Genomic DNA, 17,237 nt, shown 5'->3' with positions numbered 1-17,237 from the left:
GAGCCCAAGGTCGTCCGTCTACAGGAGTTCCAAGGAAATTCACGTATGGGTGGAAAACACTTCGAACATTGCGTAGGGTTTGTGTGTCATTTGTGGAATTTCTTCACGTAATATCCATTTAATTGTAATTCTCGAATATTTACATGTTTCCATTGTGGTTTTAAAAAGTTAGGGTAAAGAATTGAAAAATATACTTTAATTTTTTTCTTGTTTAATGTCTGGATGAAAATTACAATGGTAATAGATAATTGAATCCTTTGCGTTCTTGAACAAAAGATTCAGTTTAAAACTTAAACTTGGGAAAATGTGGCACAAATAAATTACGGAAATAACATATTTGTTTATAAAGTGTATGGGAAATTACTCCTGGTTTTAAAATAATATATGCCTCTTCCGCTGGAACAAAAAAATATTTCTGTAACATTTTTCTATTTGAAAATTGATGATATATCATAGTTTGTCTCCTACCTATAAGTTTCAGGTTGACCCATATAAATATCCGACTTTTCGACGCATTTAGAAAAAATTGCATCTTGAATAGTACTACATTTAGTACTTTTGAAAGCTCGATGGTTTTTAATAGCTTCCGCGAATAAATAATAAGCGCGACCGTGGTTACATAACAAACTTTCTCCTATTGTCCCTAAAAAAAGTCTTTACATACAGTGGGATACAGAACTTTTTATGACTCACAAAAATTATTCAGTTCCGGACAACCGGGTTGAAGTAGTCCGCCATTCGGATAAAAATCCACGTGACCAACAGTTTCCGCTAAACCTAATACATACACAAACGTGTGTAATCCTTCGACTAATAAGGCATCTGAAGGATCCAACTTATTATCTAACCTGTTATCTCTGTATCCTGGCTTAGCTGGATCTAAACCTGTAAATAAATATTATTTTCATGATAAATCGTCTCTTTTGATAAAAAATTTGTTGGATATCGATTTGAACCCTACTTGCCCGTAATTCTTCCGACTTTTCCATTTTTTAATCTAGCACCACCTACGCCGGCGACGTGAGCTCCCATACTGTGCCCCACTAAATGAATATCTTCCAAAGAAACTCCCTTAGATCGCAACCATTTTATAAAATTTGCTAAAAATTGTCCAGCCTCTCTAACTCCACTCATTGCGGTGATGTATTCAAAATTGCATAACTGAGACCAGTCCATACCGATGACGTTGTAATCCCCGCTATCGAGATAAGCTAAAATACCGGGACTCATCAATAAGTCCATAATTTGTTGAATGAAAGTATCAGTTTTATAAAGGGAGTTTTTAAAAAAATAAAATAAAAATTTTCATAACATCTTCCGGAATTAAACAAATTTTTATCTGCAGAATTATTTATTTACGTGATAAGGCAAGAAATAGAGTAGCTAAATCGTACGAGGGTAATTCCAATTCACGTACTATCAAATATGAACGAAAGAACACTATTCACTCAAAATTGAAAGAATTTATTTATCGTCTACCCTCGTATTTGAATTTTAGTTATAAGTTTGAAAACTCACCAGTTTTTAATAGGGTGAACACTACATCTTTAACGCTACTGGTAAATCCGTGAATTATTATTTTAGTTGGATTCGTAACGTTCAATCCAGAATGTTTAAGTTTATCATCATCACCTATTTTCAAATTTACCGCTGAATTATTCCTAAAATTCCGAATATTTCTAATTGTTAATAGTACCAGCGATATTTAAAATCTGGTAAGAAAAAATAAAATTCGAATAATTGTTTCGTGTATTTATTTCAATTTCCCTATTGCGAATCGAATGTAATGATGATTATACACAAGTTTTGACGTTATGGTTGGTACACACGTTGCGGTAAGTTTATATCGATAAATATAGTAGAGAATTACATACTTGGTGAATAAAATAAATTGAACGACAGGTCCATGAGGATCGATCAATGATTCTTGATTAGAATTATCGCCAAATTGTAAGTACGAAATTTTTGTCGAGTTAGAAATTGTTTTTCCATCGGCTATAGCTAAAAAATTACGTAACTAAACGAACAATAAATAACTTTTCACTTCTCGCGTTTTTTTTATATATTTCGAGACGATTTGTTTTGATTTAAACTCTGTTTCCGCATGGGTATTCTAATTACGTATCCAGTTATTTCTAAACTATATAGGTATGTGGAGAATCAGGAGATTTAAAATTAAGACAAATCATCACGAAATAATAAATTTATATGGTAATTCATATATAGAAAATGGAATTAATAGATCGTAACAAAAATTAACTAGCCGCGATTTTCTAAATACATTAACTCACCCATGATTATCATAGCCGCTGTTGCCGCCGAAGCCAACGCTAAACCAGCAATTGTTGCAATCGTATTCATGTCACAAACGATCTAATTACATACGACCAAATGACAATATTTTTCACGAAATTATTTCAAATAAATATTTGTATTTCCTGTGTTTACGTATTAGGTCATTAAATTAAATTCTAATTGTACTAACATTGAGATTTCTATCTCAAAATGGTAAATGATGCAGAATATAATAATATACGGGGAAATTCGAAACAACAAACCTCGTAGTCGTAATAAATTTGTAGTGTACTTCAAATCTTTCAGAACTCGGCATCTACCCACCTTACTACACGTTCGGCTGGACTAAATGTAGCGAAATTATACAGGTTTCAGATAACGTGGGCCATTGTAGGTAATAAAAAGAGCGCGCAGAACACGTACGTGTATCTCAGATGAAAAGTAATACTGTAACAGCTTGATTCAATCGACTATTTAACTGATCGACTTTACTGAATTGTTTATTAAGCTATAATCGTAGAAATAGGGAAAAAATACTTCATTTGAAAAAATATTCTTAACTATAGAGAAGAGAAAAATTTTTGATTGATGTTATAAATGAATATCAAAAAATTCTGTATCAGAAATAGAAATTTAATTTTTTTTTGCTTAACCTAACCAAAATTAACTGTATTAAAAATAAAATATGTTTTGATGTATTCTCGGAAAACATTTACTGTAGCCTCTTAATGTACTTCTTGTATTCTCAAGGATCATATATGCTCGGCTTAATACGTTTCGATTTTAATAGCAAACATAAATAAATAGATAGTATAACTATATGACGTTTACACCATCTTTAATATTAATTCTATGGTTAAACAATCTAACCTCACTTTTTTTGTTGTAATCGCATACTCTCTATTATTAAAAAATCAATTGGAATTAGTTACGAAATAAAACAAATAAATTATTTTTTATTATTATTTATTTGCAATCAACGATATTACTTAATATATACCTGGCGAAAAAAAATTTCGAACTCAATTTAATTATTTTTTATTAAATCCATTTTAAGGTAATTTATTATCATTTATTTCAATATTATTCATATTATATATAGTTATATATATAAAAAAAAATTAAAATCTTATTTTTTTCCTATAAATCTAAATCTTCTTGCATCTTCCTCTTCCTATTCTTCGAATTAATCGGCTGACTGAGAAGTAAAGAAGCCACGATTTGACCAAACTTACTACGAGTGAATTTAGATCCGCAATCATCGTCATCGGATATTTCGTTTTTAAAACGCACATCTTTATCATCTGTCTTAATTTGCTTCACCGGTACATCATTCGAGGTGGTCCCTTTCCGTTTCCTCTCCAAATCTAAATACGTCGATAATACGGGAGTTCTATGGGGTTTATATAATTTTTGTTGAACGATTGGTGTCTTTTCTCGCGCTCCAATAGACATGAAATCTTCTTTGGCGCGCACCAATTCGGTATGTAGATCTTTATGTTTCTGGTCCCATTCTTCAATGTGTTTCTTCATTTCCGCCAGGGCGGCTTCTTGTTCTCTTATCTTAGTATTCTGTTCTTGGATTTTATTCGCTTGTTCTTGTATTTTCAAAAATTGCGTTTTCATGTGTTTATTTTGTTTCTTTAGTTTTTGAGTTAATTTTTGAGTGCTTTGAGCCAAGTAGGAGATATGGTATTTGTGCGATTTACTCTGTTTTTTCACTTTTCGAATTTCATTCGAGAGCGAATTGTGTGCGAATATAAACCTCGAGGTTTTGGATCCGGATGCCGCGGTACTGTACGAAATATCACCTGATCGAAGATCAACTTGTTCTTGTAGACGTGGTAAAATGTGTTCATCAAAATGCTCCATCGCCATGCTACTCAAATCTCTTAATTCTTGTAAAAGTTGGTGGGTTCTAGGGGGATTTTGATTGGTTTCCACCAATTTTAACAGACCTTTTATCTCATCCAGTACCTGTCACATAAATTTAACAAATTTAAATTATACAATATTAAAAAAAAAATACTTACCTTTCCCGGTATGAAACACAACATATTACTTTCTATATACTTTTTATAAGTCATGCTTAACATGCTTAATCTCGTCTCCACAGCTTGAAGTATATCACAGTGTCTAGAGAGCGGATGGGATTTTCTTTCAGATTCCCTTCGAGGAAGAAGCGATTTAAATCTCTTGTGAATAGCTGCATGCCGTTTTTCTAATTGGTAAAAACTGCGAGAAAGAAGTTTACTTCCTACATCATTGAACGTTTTGCAAACCTAAAATATCATTATTTTCACAATAACAAAAAAATGAAAAGTATATTGTGTAATAAAGTTATTAAATATCACTCACAATTCTGTTTTTAGCGATCTCGTCATAAGTTAAAAATGAAAATATTTTTTCCAGTGCAATCTCCGGAATACATAATATGTATGATATCTGGGACATGTTTTACACAATAATTTTCGAGTATTTGTTTCAAAGTTTATTTTTCAAAGTCTAAATTCACTAAATACTAATACAAATGCAGTAGAACATCTTCACGTTATTCAATTATTAAACAAATATTTTTATTATGAAAATCGATATTTTTAGCTAATTCTTCTTTTTTATTAGAAACGTCACGATATAACCTTTCACGTATACTATATATATTTGTAGCTATCTTCAAGGTAATAAAAACAGGTCCGGCTTATAAAACATCATGAAAATGAATCACGAAAAAAAAAATAATACGTTAGATAATAAAATATTTATTTGTACAATAATATAATCAAAAATGTTAAAATATTATTCCGGCACTAACAAATCTAAATTTGCGTCTGTCACAACGGAATTTGTGAAAGTTTGTTCTCCCCCTCTTATCGATAATTTAGGTGTAGCCGTGGCTATTTTTTCTTTCATCATACCAGTTTTCTGCCAATTGGACCCCCCGCAGTTATTACACGCTTTCAAGGGTACGATCTCCAAACTTACCGTCCTATTTTGACAATCACCACATTTGAAAAATCTCTTGAAGGCGTCGAAAACTTTCAGTTGATGTCTCTCAGATTTACAAAAATCAGAAGCTGAAAAACTGACGTATTTGCATTCAAGACATTTCACCGCTTTACACGCCACTTTGTGCGTACTAATCATCTTCTCTTCCATTTTTTCCTTCATTTCTAATTTATGAAAATATTTATCTTTCTCTTCTTCTTCTCGAGCAGCTATTAATTCTTGATGGGAAGAACCGGCTGCCATTATTTTTTTAAATCGTTCTGAAGTGAAAGGATTATCGTCTATTTTTATTTTTTTACTATCATTTTCTATTTTATTGTCTTCGATGGCCCTTTTTATTCCTGTCCCTCGTATATTATTCGGATCCGCTTTTTTTATCGGACCTATTTTTTGGATTAATTTTATAGCGTTTAATTTGGCTTTTTGTATGCTTCTCGGTGCTACAGATTTACTTAAATCTATAGAACCAGTTTCGAAACCTGTTAACATCGGAATTTTATTACTAACGTCAAATTTTTGCGACTTTGATTCAATTTGTTTCTCATCTATTTGTTTTTGTCGATTTTTTTCTTTTAATTGGCTTAAAACTGAAGTAGCCAGGTTTTTAGCGTCTTCTACAGTTATATGAGCGGAATGTTTGGCTTGGACATTTTTATTTTCAGTTACATCTTTAGTACCATTCAATTTTTGTAATAATCTAATGTCATTCAATCTTTGCGTTTGGGATATTTCCAATCTCGCAGCGTTACCTTTCTTTTTAAAATTTGCTTTCACAGGATTCTGTACGCTACACTTTCCACTCAAATTATTCAATCGAGTGTTATCTTTATTTTCTAATTTAGAGCTCCTCTTAGCGGGAACTGCCATATACGACTTTCCAGCGTAAAAAACCTCGTTTTTACCAAGTACTTTATTTCTGAGTGCAGTGAGACCTTTACCGGTAAAAGACGATTGTAAATCTGATCTTCCGCTACATTTTTGATACTCTTGTTTAATGTGGTAAATGCAGTATTCGCATCTACTTGTATTTACTATTGAATTACATTTATCACCGTTTTTTTTTACACTTTTACAAGTTCCAAAATCTTTCGACTGTCCAAAAATCATTACTTTTTGCGCATTCATTATACTAAGACTAGCCTGCAACAAAAAAAACAATAAACCTAATAAAGGACTTCATTTTGAAAACCAACAACTCCACAACCAAAAATTATCGTTATACGAGGGATATTCGAAAAATTTCAGATATAACACAGAAACAAATCATTTTTCTTTTCATAATCATTCCCATTTTTCAACATAATCTTGTAGAAAAAAGGCGATGAAAGCCTATCTAGTAAATACAAACATGACAAACTTTACTACTGGGCAATAAATCTTTGACGTAAGAAATTTAGAGCTCATTCCTTCCTGTTAGAATTCATTAAAATGAAGAATAATAAATAATCAAAAAAATTGCACTTGTTGATTAAATACCGAAAAAAATATATATAAATATAATTGTCCCTACCTCATCTTTACCGTCTTTCTTATCTAATACATTAGGATTGAGTAGCCCCACGACTGTACCAACAGTTGTTTTCCAAAGTTGTTTATGAGCTCCACTGAAGAGAAAGACTGCCACAGTTTTAATATCATCTTTTAAATCACTCAAAGTCCATACGCTGAATTGATTGCCTTTTTGTGAAGTTTTAGGGGCACTTTTATGAACTATAACACCAGCTATGACCCAATCTTTATCTTGTGATTTTATTTCTAAAAATCGATTCAACTTATTGAAATGTACGGCTTCACGTCCTATCATACGATCTCTTAAAACTGCTGAAGATACCAGAGGGTTGATAATACGTAAACCAAATATAGGATCCGTGTATACGTCAATTTTTGTAGCTTCATTATTCGAACTTTGAACTATATTTGAGATTTTATGAGGAGGTTTCTTCCAGTCTGATACTCGAGATAATCTATTCGTCTTGGTACCTATTTTAGTATGAACGTCTAATATTTTTTTTATTTCACGACCACTTTCGAGGTATTTCTTGTCTTCCCAGTTTCTTCTATCTTCGTCATCTGAAGAATCTGTATCTCCGTTGTGTAATAAACTTTTATTTGAAGTTTTAATTTGACCGGAACTTGGTAAATTTGTTTCTTTACAAAATAAATCAGTTTCTTGTAAAATTTTCTGTTTATTGGGTACCTCAAGTTCTTCATTTGCTGCCAATAGCAACAAATCTAATGGATCGTGTGTTTCGCTCATCGTTAAATTGTTGATTTGACGAAATTACATTTTATTACAAAGAATAACAAAAGAGTTCCCGCCAATATATTTGTCATTAAATGACATTTATATATTTATAATCAGGATAGCAAACTTAAATAATTTCACTTTAAATGCGATTAAGTTGAAAATATTTCATTTGTACTTACTATTATGTTTGTGTCGATCTCGTCGTAAGTTGAATAGGAGTATATTTTCCATAGCAATTTCTGATATATATTATATGTATATATATAAAATATATGATATTCGAGACATGTTTCACTTATATGTACGAAATCATTTATTTAAGAAATTATGCAATCGAAAAGATAATTACAGCACAAACATTAATAAAATAATCACTTTTGAAGATATAAATAAACAATATTTTGACAACTATCAAACTCTTCTTTTTTAAGATTAATTTGTAGATTCTTTTTTTTGAGTATACAGCTATTATTACATACTGCTTTTAAATTGAAGTAAAAATACAGATCCGGCTTCTATAATTTTTGGGAATGGATATTGGATAGGTGAAGGAGAAATGAACAAACACTTTTGTAAATATTAATTTTAATTTCACACATGAAAATATTTAAGAAAATAATAACTGTTACCTTGCGAACTACATTTTTTTGTTCATTTCATATATAAATAACGAGAATCCCTACAAAGTTAATATATATATTGCATCAACGCATTTAAATGCTAAACATCATCTTATTTATAATCTGGTTCGAAATTAGATTAAATCGCATCGTTTATTAAATAATTCAAAAGATCACAATGTCCAGTCGTACATAGATCAGTTTCTTGGTAAAATATTTTCACATCCAACTGAAATTTGTATTTTTTTTTTCAAATTATGCTGTTAATAAGATGACGTTCTCATTCATTATGTTAAATTATTTTGATATATGATGAGGCGAACTTAAAAAAACTCTTCGTGAGGCTTGAAATATGATTAAAAATCTATGGAATTTAAATAAAACGTCAATGGAGAAGATTTCAGCAGGAAAACACATAAATTAAAAAAGTTTTTCTTTTACTTGGAGAGTAAAGAAGAAAGTGATGGCACAAGGTTTTTTGGTAAAAGTGGAGAAAAATGACACAAAATTGCAGAGAATATCAAAAATTTCTATTTCAGGATCTCAGTAGCAGAAACAATTAAAAATTATGATAAAATTTGAACAAAATGACAAAAAAGTGATAAAAATGAATGAAAGCAAAAAAAAGAAAAAATCGTTGAACTCAAGAAGGTTATCGAACAAAATTTTAGTGGAAAACATAAACCAACTTTAAATGTCAGAAATTATGTATTCGTGAGTGAGAAAAAACGAGATTTTTGTTACAATTTTAGGAAAATAAAAAAATTAAGATGAAAATTCAAAAGGATGTAAATAAATTAAGAAAAACTTGGTTTTATGAACCAAGGAGCACGAAAAAATAACAGTTTTGTTCAAATTTGAATAGAATGATAAAAAAATAAGAGTGCAAATTCAAAAAACAAAGAAAAACTTATGTTTTATAAATTAAGGGCTACCAAAAAGAGTATTTCCTCTCCAAAATGTCAAAAAACTGGAGAAAACTTTGATTTTATGGACCCAGGAGCAAGAATAAACAAAATTTTTGATAACATTGGTGGAAAATGATATAAAAATGACAATGAAGATACAAAAAAATGTCAAAAACTAACTAAAAAATTAGGATTAAAACAAAACCAAATGTAAAAGTACAGAAAAACTTCAATTCAATGGATTTAAAACAAAACTCAAAAAATGTCAAAAAAATAGGAGGAAAACATTTTTCAAATTTGAAAACGATCACACTTAGAGTTTTCTAGTCCGCCAATTATTCACCAACAATTAATTAATAATAAATGCATTAAATGGAAAAAAACATAAACACCAAAAAACTTTATTTTAATAAGAAATAGTGAAAAAACAATCCGAAATATTCTAAATTTACAAAATTTTCTTTCGACCCCGAAACTGATCCAAAATTTCATTTTTTCTATTTTTTTTTTTTCGTTTTTTATTTATTTCATTCAACACAAATTATATTTAACGTACGGTACTTCGACGTCCTCGCCGTTCGCGTCGTTACAACACAATTCGAACACCAACGCCTTGACGTGCGGCTCCAACTTCTTCTTCGATACCCTTCTAACCACTTCGGACATGGTCAATCCGAAACGTTCTTGAGCTTTAGCTTTAGCCATGAAGAACGAATACAACATACAAACACCTTGAGATAACATCGTTATCTCGAGACCGTGTTTCTCTTTGAAATATTCCAAAAATTCGCGCAGTGTCATTTCCCCTTGGACTTCGAATCGATCCCAAAGTGTCCATTCGTTACCGGAATATTCCATTTTCGGTGCCGCTATCGGCTCGGAAAAACCGAAAAACGGCAAAGCCAAATTCACGAAACCGTTTTTGAACGGTTCCAAACTTTCGATGCCTCTAGCCAGTTTGTACAGTTCCAAACAAACCAAACCCGCCACCACCGAAGTCGTCGTCGCTATTGCCGGGATAATTTTACCTAAAAATTTGATAAATTAAAAAAAAATGTCAAAGTTTGACATTTCGAGTTACTAACCAGCTATCAATTTGGATTTGTGTCTATCGGCTGAGGGGATTTTGTAATTGGCAGCTCTCAAATTCGAAGCCGCCACTATGAAATCCATGTGGAAATTGGTGTCGTCGTCTTTTTCGAATTCTAACGGGGTGAGACGTAATCCGCCCAATTCTTCGGATGATGGTAATTCTTCTTTGATTTGAGTTACTCGATCCAAATCGACGTTGCTACCGTTCATTGCTAATTGAGAATCGGTTTCCGCTATTTTCACACCTGATTTCGGTACGAATTCCGGTACCTAGAATTTTGATAATTTCATTTATTAAATTCATTTAATTAGAATCAAAAAAACAATAAAATTCCTAGGACGAAAAAATTAATAGAACCTAAAATTGTCATAAAATAAATTGGAATTCAACAAAATTTTATTGAAATTAGAGGAAGAGGACAAAAAAATGAAGAAATAAAATTTATTTGCAAATTTAATAGAGGAGAGGCAAAAAAGTTTCCATTTTATAGCCTATAAGAGATATTAGAACTAGATTTTGGTCAACATTTTATTTAAATTATCAAAAAACAGAGAAAAACTTTGATCTTATGATCCTAGGAACGTGAAAAATCAAAATTTCTGTTGAAATTTAAAGAAAATAACAAAAAAATTGAAAACTATTCAAAAGAAACTTCAAAAACCAGAGGAAAATCTGCACGTTAAAACCTCAGATACTTGATCATACAAGGTTTGGTAAAAATTGGAGGAGAAGCACAGAAAAACATGTGAAATTGAAGAAAATGTCATAACATAAGATAAAAACCAACAAAAAATAGAAATTTCACTTGAAATATCAAAAAACAAGGGATAACTTTGTTCTTATGACCCCAGGAGCACGAAATATCAACATTTTTGTTAAAATTTAAAGAAAATAACGAAAAAATTGAAAAGTATTCAAAACCTCAGGTACTTGATCATACAGAATTGGTTACGATTGGAGGAAAAGCACGGAAAACCATAGAAAATGTCATTTAGTAATCTCGAGAAGATAATCGAACAAAATTTTAGTAAACATAAGACAAAAACCAACAAAAAAATAACAATTTCACTGGAAACATCAAAAAACAAGGAAAAACCTTCCAGGAGCAGGAAAAATCAAAATTTTGATCAAAATTTGAGAGAGAGAAAAAGAAAACTACAGAAAATATCTCACAATAAAATTTTAAGTACAAATGTAAAATATCATTGAAATTGACGAAAAGGCAATAAAAAAGGAAAAGTTTTTATTTAATAATCTCAAAAAGGTAGTTAAACAAGATTTTAGGGGAAAACATAAATAAAATGACAAAGTTTTCATTTTACTTTAGCTCGAGAGAATGACTGAACAATATTTTTGATAAACTTTAAGAAGAAACAAAATTAGAAGAGTCTGTCGAAAAAAATTGCAAATGACAACAATTCATAAAAATAAATGTCATAAAAAGTTTCATTGACTTAACCAGATGAGATTTTTGTTGTAAACCAAAAATAATAAAATATACAATAAATGTGGAAAAACAGTAAAATATGCAATAAATGTGGAAAAATAATGAATAAAAGTCTTCTTTACAAACCACCGGGTGTCTGGATAAGCAAAATTTATTAAAAAAGTATTAAAATGCGAAGAAAAATGACAAATTTTCATTTTATAACTTCAAGTAGATAACCAACAAGAAATTTTCATTAAATTTTGAAAAAGAAAATAAAAAAAATCAAGAAGTATGCAAAATATATCAAATTGCCAGAGAAAGGTCTACATTACAAGTCAATCGGTATCAAAATAAATAAAAAAAAAATGAAAGAAATCGACCAAAAAATGTTACAGTTGTAATTTAATTTCAAATATTTTTTATTATATAACCTCAGGTACATGACTAAACAAGATTTTTGTTAACACTTGATGAGAAGATATAAAAAATCAAGTATTTCCAAAAAAGTTTCATTTTTCAGACATAAACAAACTATTTGGTAAAATTTGAACAAAGTACCTTCAAAAACTATCAAAAATGTGAAGAAAAGTTTCATATTATCAATTCAGGTAAACACAAGAAAATTAGGGTTAAAATTTAGGGAAGAAAACAAAAAAATGAAAAAAATTTACAAGTAATCTGAAAAATAATATAGAAAAGTTTTCATTTCAAGTCCTCATCCACAAAGAAAAATGATAAACTTGTAGACACTATCAAAAATACAAAGAAAAGACTTTTAGAATAAAGATTAGACAAAATTTGAATAAAAATTACAAGAAAAATGACAAAATATAGAATTTTTGATAAAATTTACAAAATCTTCAATAAGATGAACACACAAAATTTGTATAAAAAAACTACAAAAAATATTAAAAAAATATTTCATTTTACGTCAAGAGACAATCGGAAGCATTTGTATCACCATAAGATGTAAAATTAGAAAAAAGAACTATCGTATCTTAACCTCACTTTAATAAATTTTATAAAAAAAATTCCATACTCACTTTGACTTTTTCAACAACTCGAGCGACATAATCCCTGTTTCTATTGGAAGGTATACCATATACGGCAGCTTTCAAATTAGCAGCTGCCACAACATAATCCAAATGTAAAGGATTGTTCACATCAAAGGTGAGCGGTTCAGGACATCTCTTCGGTCCCGACCAAAACAATTGTCCCGTACTGGTCAATTGATCTGGTGGGAAATTGAACAAAAGCTGCCTTATTTGATTGGAATACTGTTCTTGCCAATGGTTGCGCGCCCAAGCTACGCAATCGTCGAAATCTTTCGGTCTTTCGTCGATCAAAGCCGATTTAACGGATTCCAATACCTCCAAGGGTTGTACACCGGGTAATTTAAGAGTTCTATCAATGAAATCTGGATCAGTTAAATATTGAGAAGCGTTTTCGGCGTTCTGTTTGAATAAACCTTCAAACATATCTCTGGCCCATTGCAGAGTGTGTTCGATGGCGTTGGGGAAGTTCTTTAAAGTACAAATCGGAATGCTCTTTTCGGGGGGATCTTGAGAGGAACTGTACGATTCCGAAAGGAAAGGTACCACGACCTGTGTGTTACCCTTAGTACCGAGCGTGCCAGATTCTAACAGAGGTTTACGATAATAGACGCATCTTCTATCCATGTAAATTCTAGCGTCTACGTTATCCAGAGCGTTGGCGACGCCGTCCAAATTTTCGAAGAAATCGTCGTTGTAGACGTTTTCAGTTTCGGGTCCAACTCTATTTTCGTGAGCTACGATATTTATATCCGGGTTCATTTTCTTTATGACCTACACATATTTTTTATTTTGATAAAAAATCGTTAAAATAAAAAACAGAAAAATGAAGAAAATGTTGTGAAAGAGATGAAAAAAAAATTCCATTTTATGAACTCAGTTATAGAAACGATTATAAGAATTCGAGAGGAAGAAAATTTGTAGAAAATGTCAAACAAAAAACCTGAGAAAAATCTTCATTTCAAGTCATCAGGTGTTTAGAAAAGTTAAATTTTGTAAAAAATGGATAAGGAGACAAAAAATTATGAATTTGGAATGAATCACAAATTTATTATCATTTTATAACTTTAGATATGTGACTGAACAAGATTTTTGTTAATATTTGAAAAAAAAGATTCAGAAAAATCATGAATTTACTGATGATGTCCAATAGATTCAACAAATAGAAGTCGTTTTTTTTAATATATAAAGGACCATAGACAAAAAATTTTAATGAAATTCTAGCAAAAACTATCAAAAATGCAATGAAAAACTTCATTTTATGAATTGAGGTGAAGATAAAATTTTTATTAAAATTCGAGAGGAAAGTTAGCAAGTTACTAAATCAATTTTGAGGTTAAAAACACACAAAAACAATTTAAATGGTACATACCTTTGCAGCCGTAGCAGATTTCGATTGTTGAACATTGTGAGGTCTAAACAGAAACTGTCTATTCAAATTAGATTTCTCAATTAGATCCATATCTGTAACAGTAACTTGTCCTTCTGTTCCTATTCCCATCATAGCAAAATTTTTCAACAGTTCACATCCTATAGCACCGGCTCCAACAACAAAGTACTTCAATTGTGCTAAATTTAAAAAAATGTAATAACAAATCGAGTTTATCCCAATTGAATTCTATTTACCGAGTTTTTTCTGAAATTCTGATCCAAATACGGCTATTTGTCCATCGTATCTGGTACCTTTAGGTGCTGACAATTGTTCTGTAATTTCTGTTTTATCTTTTGGTAAGCATTCGATAGCATCAAAGTACATCCATTGATAAATCGGATGGAATTTACCAGAACAGGCTTTCATCACTTCTTGGGCCACTATACCACCAACAGTGGCATTCATAGGGTTTAAATCACCAGATGATATCTGGGAAATAAGTATAAAGAAAAGGAATAATTTATTATTATTAGATACAAACGGGTTTTTAATCATTAGTCATATTGTACAAAAGAATTTAAATTTTTTAATTTTAAATCATATAAAATTGTGAAAATTGTTTAGCATTCAACGTGTTGAATATAACTTTGATTTACGACAGCAATAATTGCACTTTATAACAAGAAAATTAAGTTTTTAGCGATTTTACCAATCAAAAACAAAAGGAGTATAATTAAAAAACTACATTACCTTGGCAAAAGTTTCGAGTAAATCACAATCGATTTCGGTATTGGAGTCACCATTAGAAGCGAGAGCCTTGGCTAAAATAACAAACTCTGCGGCGTCTTCGTCATTCCAAGGCTTCGGTAATCTACCATTCTTCTCAACAAATTGGTGTAAAGCAGTAAAAGCTAAATGAAGTTGAACCATTTGATCCATTTTAGTATAATCCACGATAACAAATTCAGGATTTTGTAAGGAATCCTTGAACGATTTAAACTGAAGTTGTTTGGGCATTTTAACTTGAGTTACAATTCCACCTCGGACGTATTTTGAAAATTTACTAGTATCACCGATACTGAAAGTGTAAGGTCCCAAAACTTTGATTTTAATTGGCTCACAGTTATTTAGTTCCGTCATGCCTTGCACTTCTGAGAAAGTAACATAATCCCCATCTTCCATACCGTGTCTCGTGTCATCAATACAAGTAACTATACTTTCTACATCACTAGATATATCTGCTATCATCGCCGATACCGGAGATTCTCCATTTACATCGACGACTGTGAAAGAACTACCGAAATCACAAAAAATTTGAGAAAATAAGCCTTTAGTGTCGGCTACGATTAAGGCAATGTTATTTTCGTGTGTTAATTCGCCGATACGTAGCTGTTCAGCTCGGGTACTTACAGTTAAAACTACGACACTAAATTTCTTGACGAAATCTTCGTTAAGGGAACCTACATAAGCTTTAGTTGGAACATAAGTGTTGAGTTCGGAGAGTTGTTTACAGCAAGCTTCCGCACGATTTTTTCCAATATCAGCTTCAGTTAAATAAAACTGAGACGACAAATCTTGAATAGTGCAAACAGCCTCATCATGAAGAGTCACTGATTTGACACCACCGAGGATCACATTTTTTGCAATTTCAACTCCCAAACCACTTAATCCTGATATTAGTACATCACTATTCGCCATACGACGCATAGCATCATGTCCCAAAACATAAAGTTGTCTCGAGTAAAGTCCTTCGTCGATATCAGCAGTGTTTGATGATCCAGAAGCTTCATTATTCGCCATTTCAGGGGTAGCTATATTTGAGTCAAGCTTCCGTTTCTTAGTTGGAGGATCAATGGAACTCTCTGGTATTCCAGCACTAGACATCGGACACAAAGACACAATTTTATGAGTCTGCTTTTATATATTATCGCTTAAAACAATCATATAATCACTTTTTTAACCGGCACAACATGTAAAACGTAGGCTAAAAAATGAACGGAATGATGGACAAACGACAAAGAAAGAGATTTGTCACGCAGAATCTAAATCATGCGCAGAAAATTGTTAAATTTAACTAACACCAACACTAAAATTTTATTTTTACTATATTAATTATTTCAATAAAGTAACTAAATTAATTATAGATTATAATAACATAAAATTTTGAGATGATATACTGAAAACTACGTTACCTGTAAATGTGAAAAATGTATGGTTAGAAATTTTAGAGTAACATAACATAAAGGACGATAAAACAGAATTGTCAAACTAACACAGTTTTTATTTATGTATAAATGACATGTCATTATTTGCGATTATAACTTAAGCTAAGTTTACAATTTTGCAAAAGCGCTAATAAAAATGATCCATTTCTTAAATTTCATACATTATTATTTAAATTACGCACCTCAGAGTTTTAAATAAAAACAGTAGTTTAAATATTGATCCTGCATCATAAAATTGATCGACTATCGATTTATGCTTAATTCTTAGTGCACGCTACAACAAAGTTAACGCTGAATTCTATGAAAAAAGTTGACAGACAGTCGTCTTCCTATGTTATCCTTTATCTATGCCTATGTTCGTTTATATATAATGTGTTGTACTGTGTGACAATTAACGAAAATTGAATTTTTGAAATTGTAAGATAATAAGATTGTTTTTATTTTTAATGGCAACCTTTTACTTCAAGATTATAATTTTTGGGATTGTTTCATTTGGTATTTATATTTTGTATAGATAACGTTTCGTAATACGTGAGGCCCTGTTCAAGAAAAAGGTTCTCACTATACAAGACAACATAATCTTTTGTAAAACAAAAAAAAAAAAAACAAATATAATCGTATAGCTTCATTACGTTTCACGTAAAAATGAAATTTACGTAGTGTTTATTATTCGGTGCTTAAGGTGCATAGGCCTCAGCATAAATACGGCCATGTGATGAAATAATTTTAATAAATAAATATAAATATAAATAAATTCTATATTCCTTTAAGCGGGTTTAATTTTTAATTAACGTACGAGGGTGGTCCCAGAAGTACCTAGCCCAACAAAGAAATTTATTTATTTTTTTTTTCACATTATTTTCAACTTACTAAGCAAAAAAGTTTGTGGAAAAACTTTTTCAAAATATAATAACGGTTTTTTAATCATGAAACGATTTTTTACTTTAATTTTCTTCGTTTTCTTAATTATTTCTTCAATTTCTATTGTG

At 30.7% G+C, this 17,237-nt stretch overlaps 5 protein-coding genes across 7 annotated transcripts in view; 1 reads left to right on the top strand and 4 right to left on the bottom strand.

The window, feature by feature from the left end:
- Positions 1-194: 194 nt before the first annotated feature.
- On the bottom strand, positions 195-2,372 carry LOC130447980 (phospholipase A1 member A-like). Its single transcript, XM_056785076.1, has 7 exons — positions 2,292-2,372; positions 1,875-2,001; positions 1,519-1,661; positions 966-1,211; positions 694-885; positions 469-643; positions 195-396 (listed from the first exon to the last, which is right to left on the bottom strand). Exons 1-7 carry the CDS (start codon positions 2,359-2,361, stop codon positions 342-344), a joined length of 1,008 nt encoding a protein of 335 aa, XP_056641054.1. The 5' UTR covers positions 2,362-2,372; the 3' UTR covers positions 195-341.
- An 872-nt stretch (positions 2,373-3,244) lies between these two features.
- Positions 3,245-4,943, bottom strand: LOC130447979 (F-box only protein 28). The gene is made up of 3 exons (XM_056785075.1): positions 4,654-4,943; positions 4,329-4,577; positions 3,245-4,272 (listed from the first exon to the last, which is right to left on the bottom strand). The coding sequence occupies exons 1-3, from the start codon at positions 4,747-4,749 to the stop codon at positions 3,436-3,438; spliced, it is 1,182 nt and encodes a 393-aa protein (XP_056641053.1). The 5' UTR covers positions 4,750-4,943; the 3' UTR covers positions 3,245-3,435.
- Positions 4,944-5,041: 98 nt separating this feature from the next.
- On the bottom strand, positions 5,042-7,651 carry LOC130447978 (protein MCM10 homolog). The gene is made up of 2 exons (XM_056785074.1): positions 6,812-7,651; positions 5,042-6,441 (listed from the first exon to the last, which is right to left on the bottom strand). The coding sequence occupies exons 1-2, from the start codon at positions 7,556-7,558 to the stop codon at positions 5,092-5,094; spliced, it is 2,097 nt and encodes a 698-aa protein (XP_056641052.1). The 5' UTR covers positions 7,559-7,651; the 3' UTR covers positions 5,042-5,091.
- Positions 7,652-8,117: 466 nt separating this feature from the next.
- Positions 8,118-16,498, bottom strand: LOC130447977 (ubiquitin-like modifier-activating enzyme 1). 3 transcript variants are annotated; one of them, XM_056785071.1, is made up of 7 exons: positions 16,431-16,498; positions 14,774-15,899; positions 14,278-14,512; positions 14,024-14,220; positions 12,643-13,425; positions 10,163-10,439; positions 8,118-10,105 (listed from the first exon to the last, which is right to left on the bottom strand). In XM_056785071.1, exons 2-7 carry the CDS (start codon positions 15,821-15,823, stop codon positions 9,609-9,611), a joined length of 3,039 nt encoding a protein of 1,012 aa, XP_056641049.1. In that variant the 5' UTR covers positions 15,824-15,899; positions 16,431-16,498; the 3' UTR covers positions 8,118-9,608. The 3 variants fall into 3 exon arrangements, with proteins under 3 accessions (XP_056641049.1, XP_056641051.1, XP_056641048.1); XM_056785073.1 differs by lacking the exon at positions 16,431-16,498 and adding an exon at positions 16,216-16,311; XM_056785070.1 differs by lacking the exon at positions 16,431-16,498 and having other exon boundaries at positions 14,774-16,288.
- A 107-nt stretch (positions 16,499-16,605) lies between these two features.
- Positions 16,606-17,237, top strand: part of LOC130447970 (probable G-protein coupled receptor CG31760) — a 76,031-nt gene continuing 75,399 nt past the window's right edge. The window contains exon 1 of the mRNA XM_056785055.1: positions 16,606-16,665. The gene's annotated coding sequence lies outside the window, so the exon portion shown is untranslated. The remainder of the gene's footprint in view (positions 16,666-17,237) is intronic.

The sequence above is a fragment of the Diorhabda sublineata genome, chromosome 8 (genome assembly GCF_026230105.1).
Source record: "Diorhabda sublineata isolate icDioSubl1.1 chromosome 8, icDioSubl1.1, whole genome shotgun sequence".
Taxonomy (NCBI): Eukaryota; Metazoa; Arthropoda; class Insecta; order Coleoptera; family Chrysomelidae; genus Diorhabda; species Diorhabda sublineata.
This window is presented reverse-complemented; position numbering and strand designations above follow the sequence as displayed.

Excerpts from the sequence above, each read along its gene's own strand:
- LOC130447980 (XM_056785076.1), bottom strand. The coding sequence starts at position 2,361 with ATGAATACGATTGCAACAATTGCTGGTTTAGCGTTGGCTTCGGCGGCA. Across the intron at positions 2,002-2,291 it reads AGCGGCTATGATAATCATGG|CTATAGCCGATGGAAAAACA; the intron begins GTGAGTTAATGT and ends GTAATTTTTTAG. Across the intron at positions 1,662-1,874 it reads CAATTTATTTTATTCACCAA|GAATAATTCAGCGGTAAATT; the intron begins GTATGTAATTCT and ends TCGGAATTTTAG.
- LOC130447979 (XM_056785075.1), bottom strand. The coding sequence starts at position 4,749 with ATGTCCCAGATATCATACATATTATGTATTCCGGAGATTGCACTGGAA. Across the intron at positions 4,578-4,653 it reads AGATCGCTAAAAACAGAATT|GTTTGCAAAACGTTCAATGA; the intron begins GTGAGTGATATT and ends ATGATATTTTAG. Across the intron at positions 4,273-4,328 it reads TGTGTTTCATACCGGGAAAG|GTACTGGATGAGATAAAAGG; the intron begins GTAAGTATTTTT and ends TTTATGTGACAG.
- LOC130447978 (XM_056785074.1), bottom strand. The coding sequence starts at position 7,558 with ATGAGCGAAACACACGATCCATTAGATTTGTTGCTATTGGCAGCAAAT. Across the intron at positions 6,442-6,811 it reads AGAAAGACGGTAAAGATGAG|GCTAGTCTTAGTATAATGAA; the intron begins GTAGGGACAATT and ends TTTTTGTTGCAG.
- LOC130447977 (XM_056785070.1), bottom strand. The coding sequence starts at position 15,907 with ATGTCTAGTGCTGGAATACCAGAGAGTTCCATTGATCCTCCAACTAAG. Across the intron at positions 14,513-14,773 it reads TACTCGAAACTTTTGCCAAG|ATATCATCTGGTGATTTAAA; the intron begins GTAATGTAGTTT and ends CTTATTTCCCAG. Across the intron at positions 10,440-12,642 it reads GAGTTGTTGAAAAAGTCAAA|GTACCGGAATTCGTACCGAA; the intron begins GTGAGTATGGAA and ends TCAAAATTCTAG.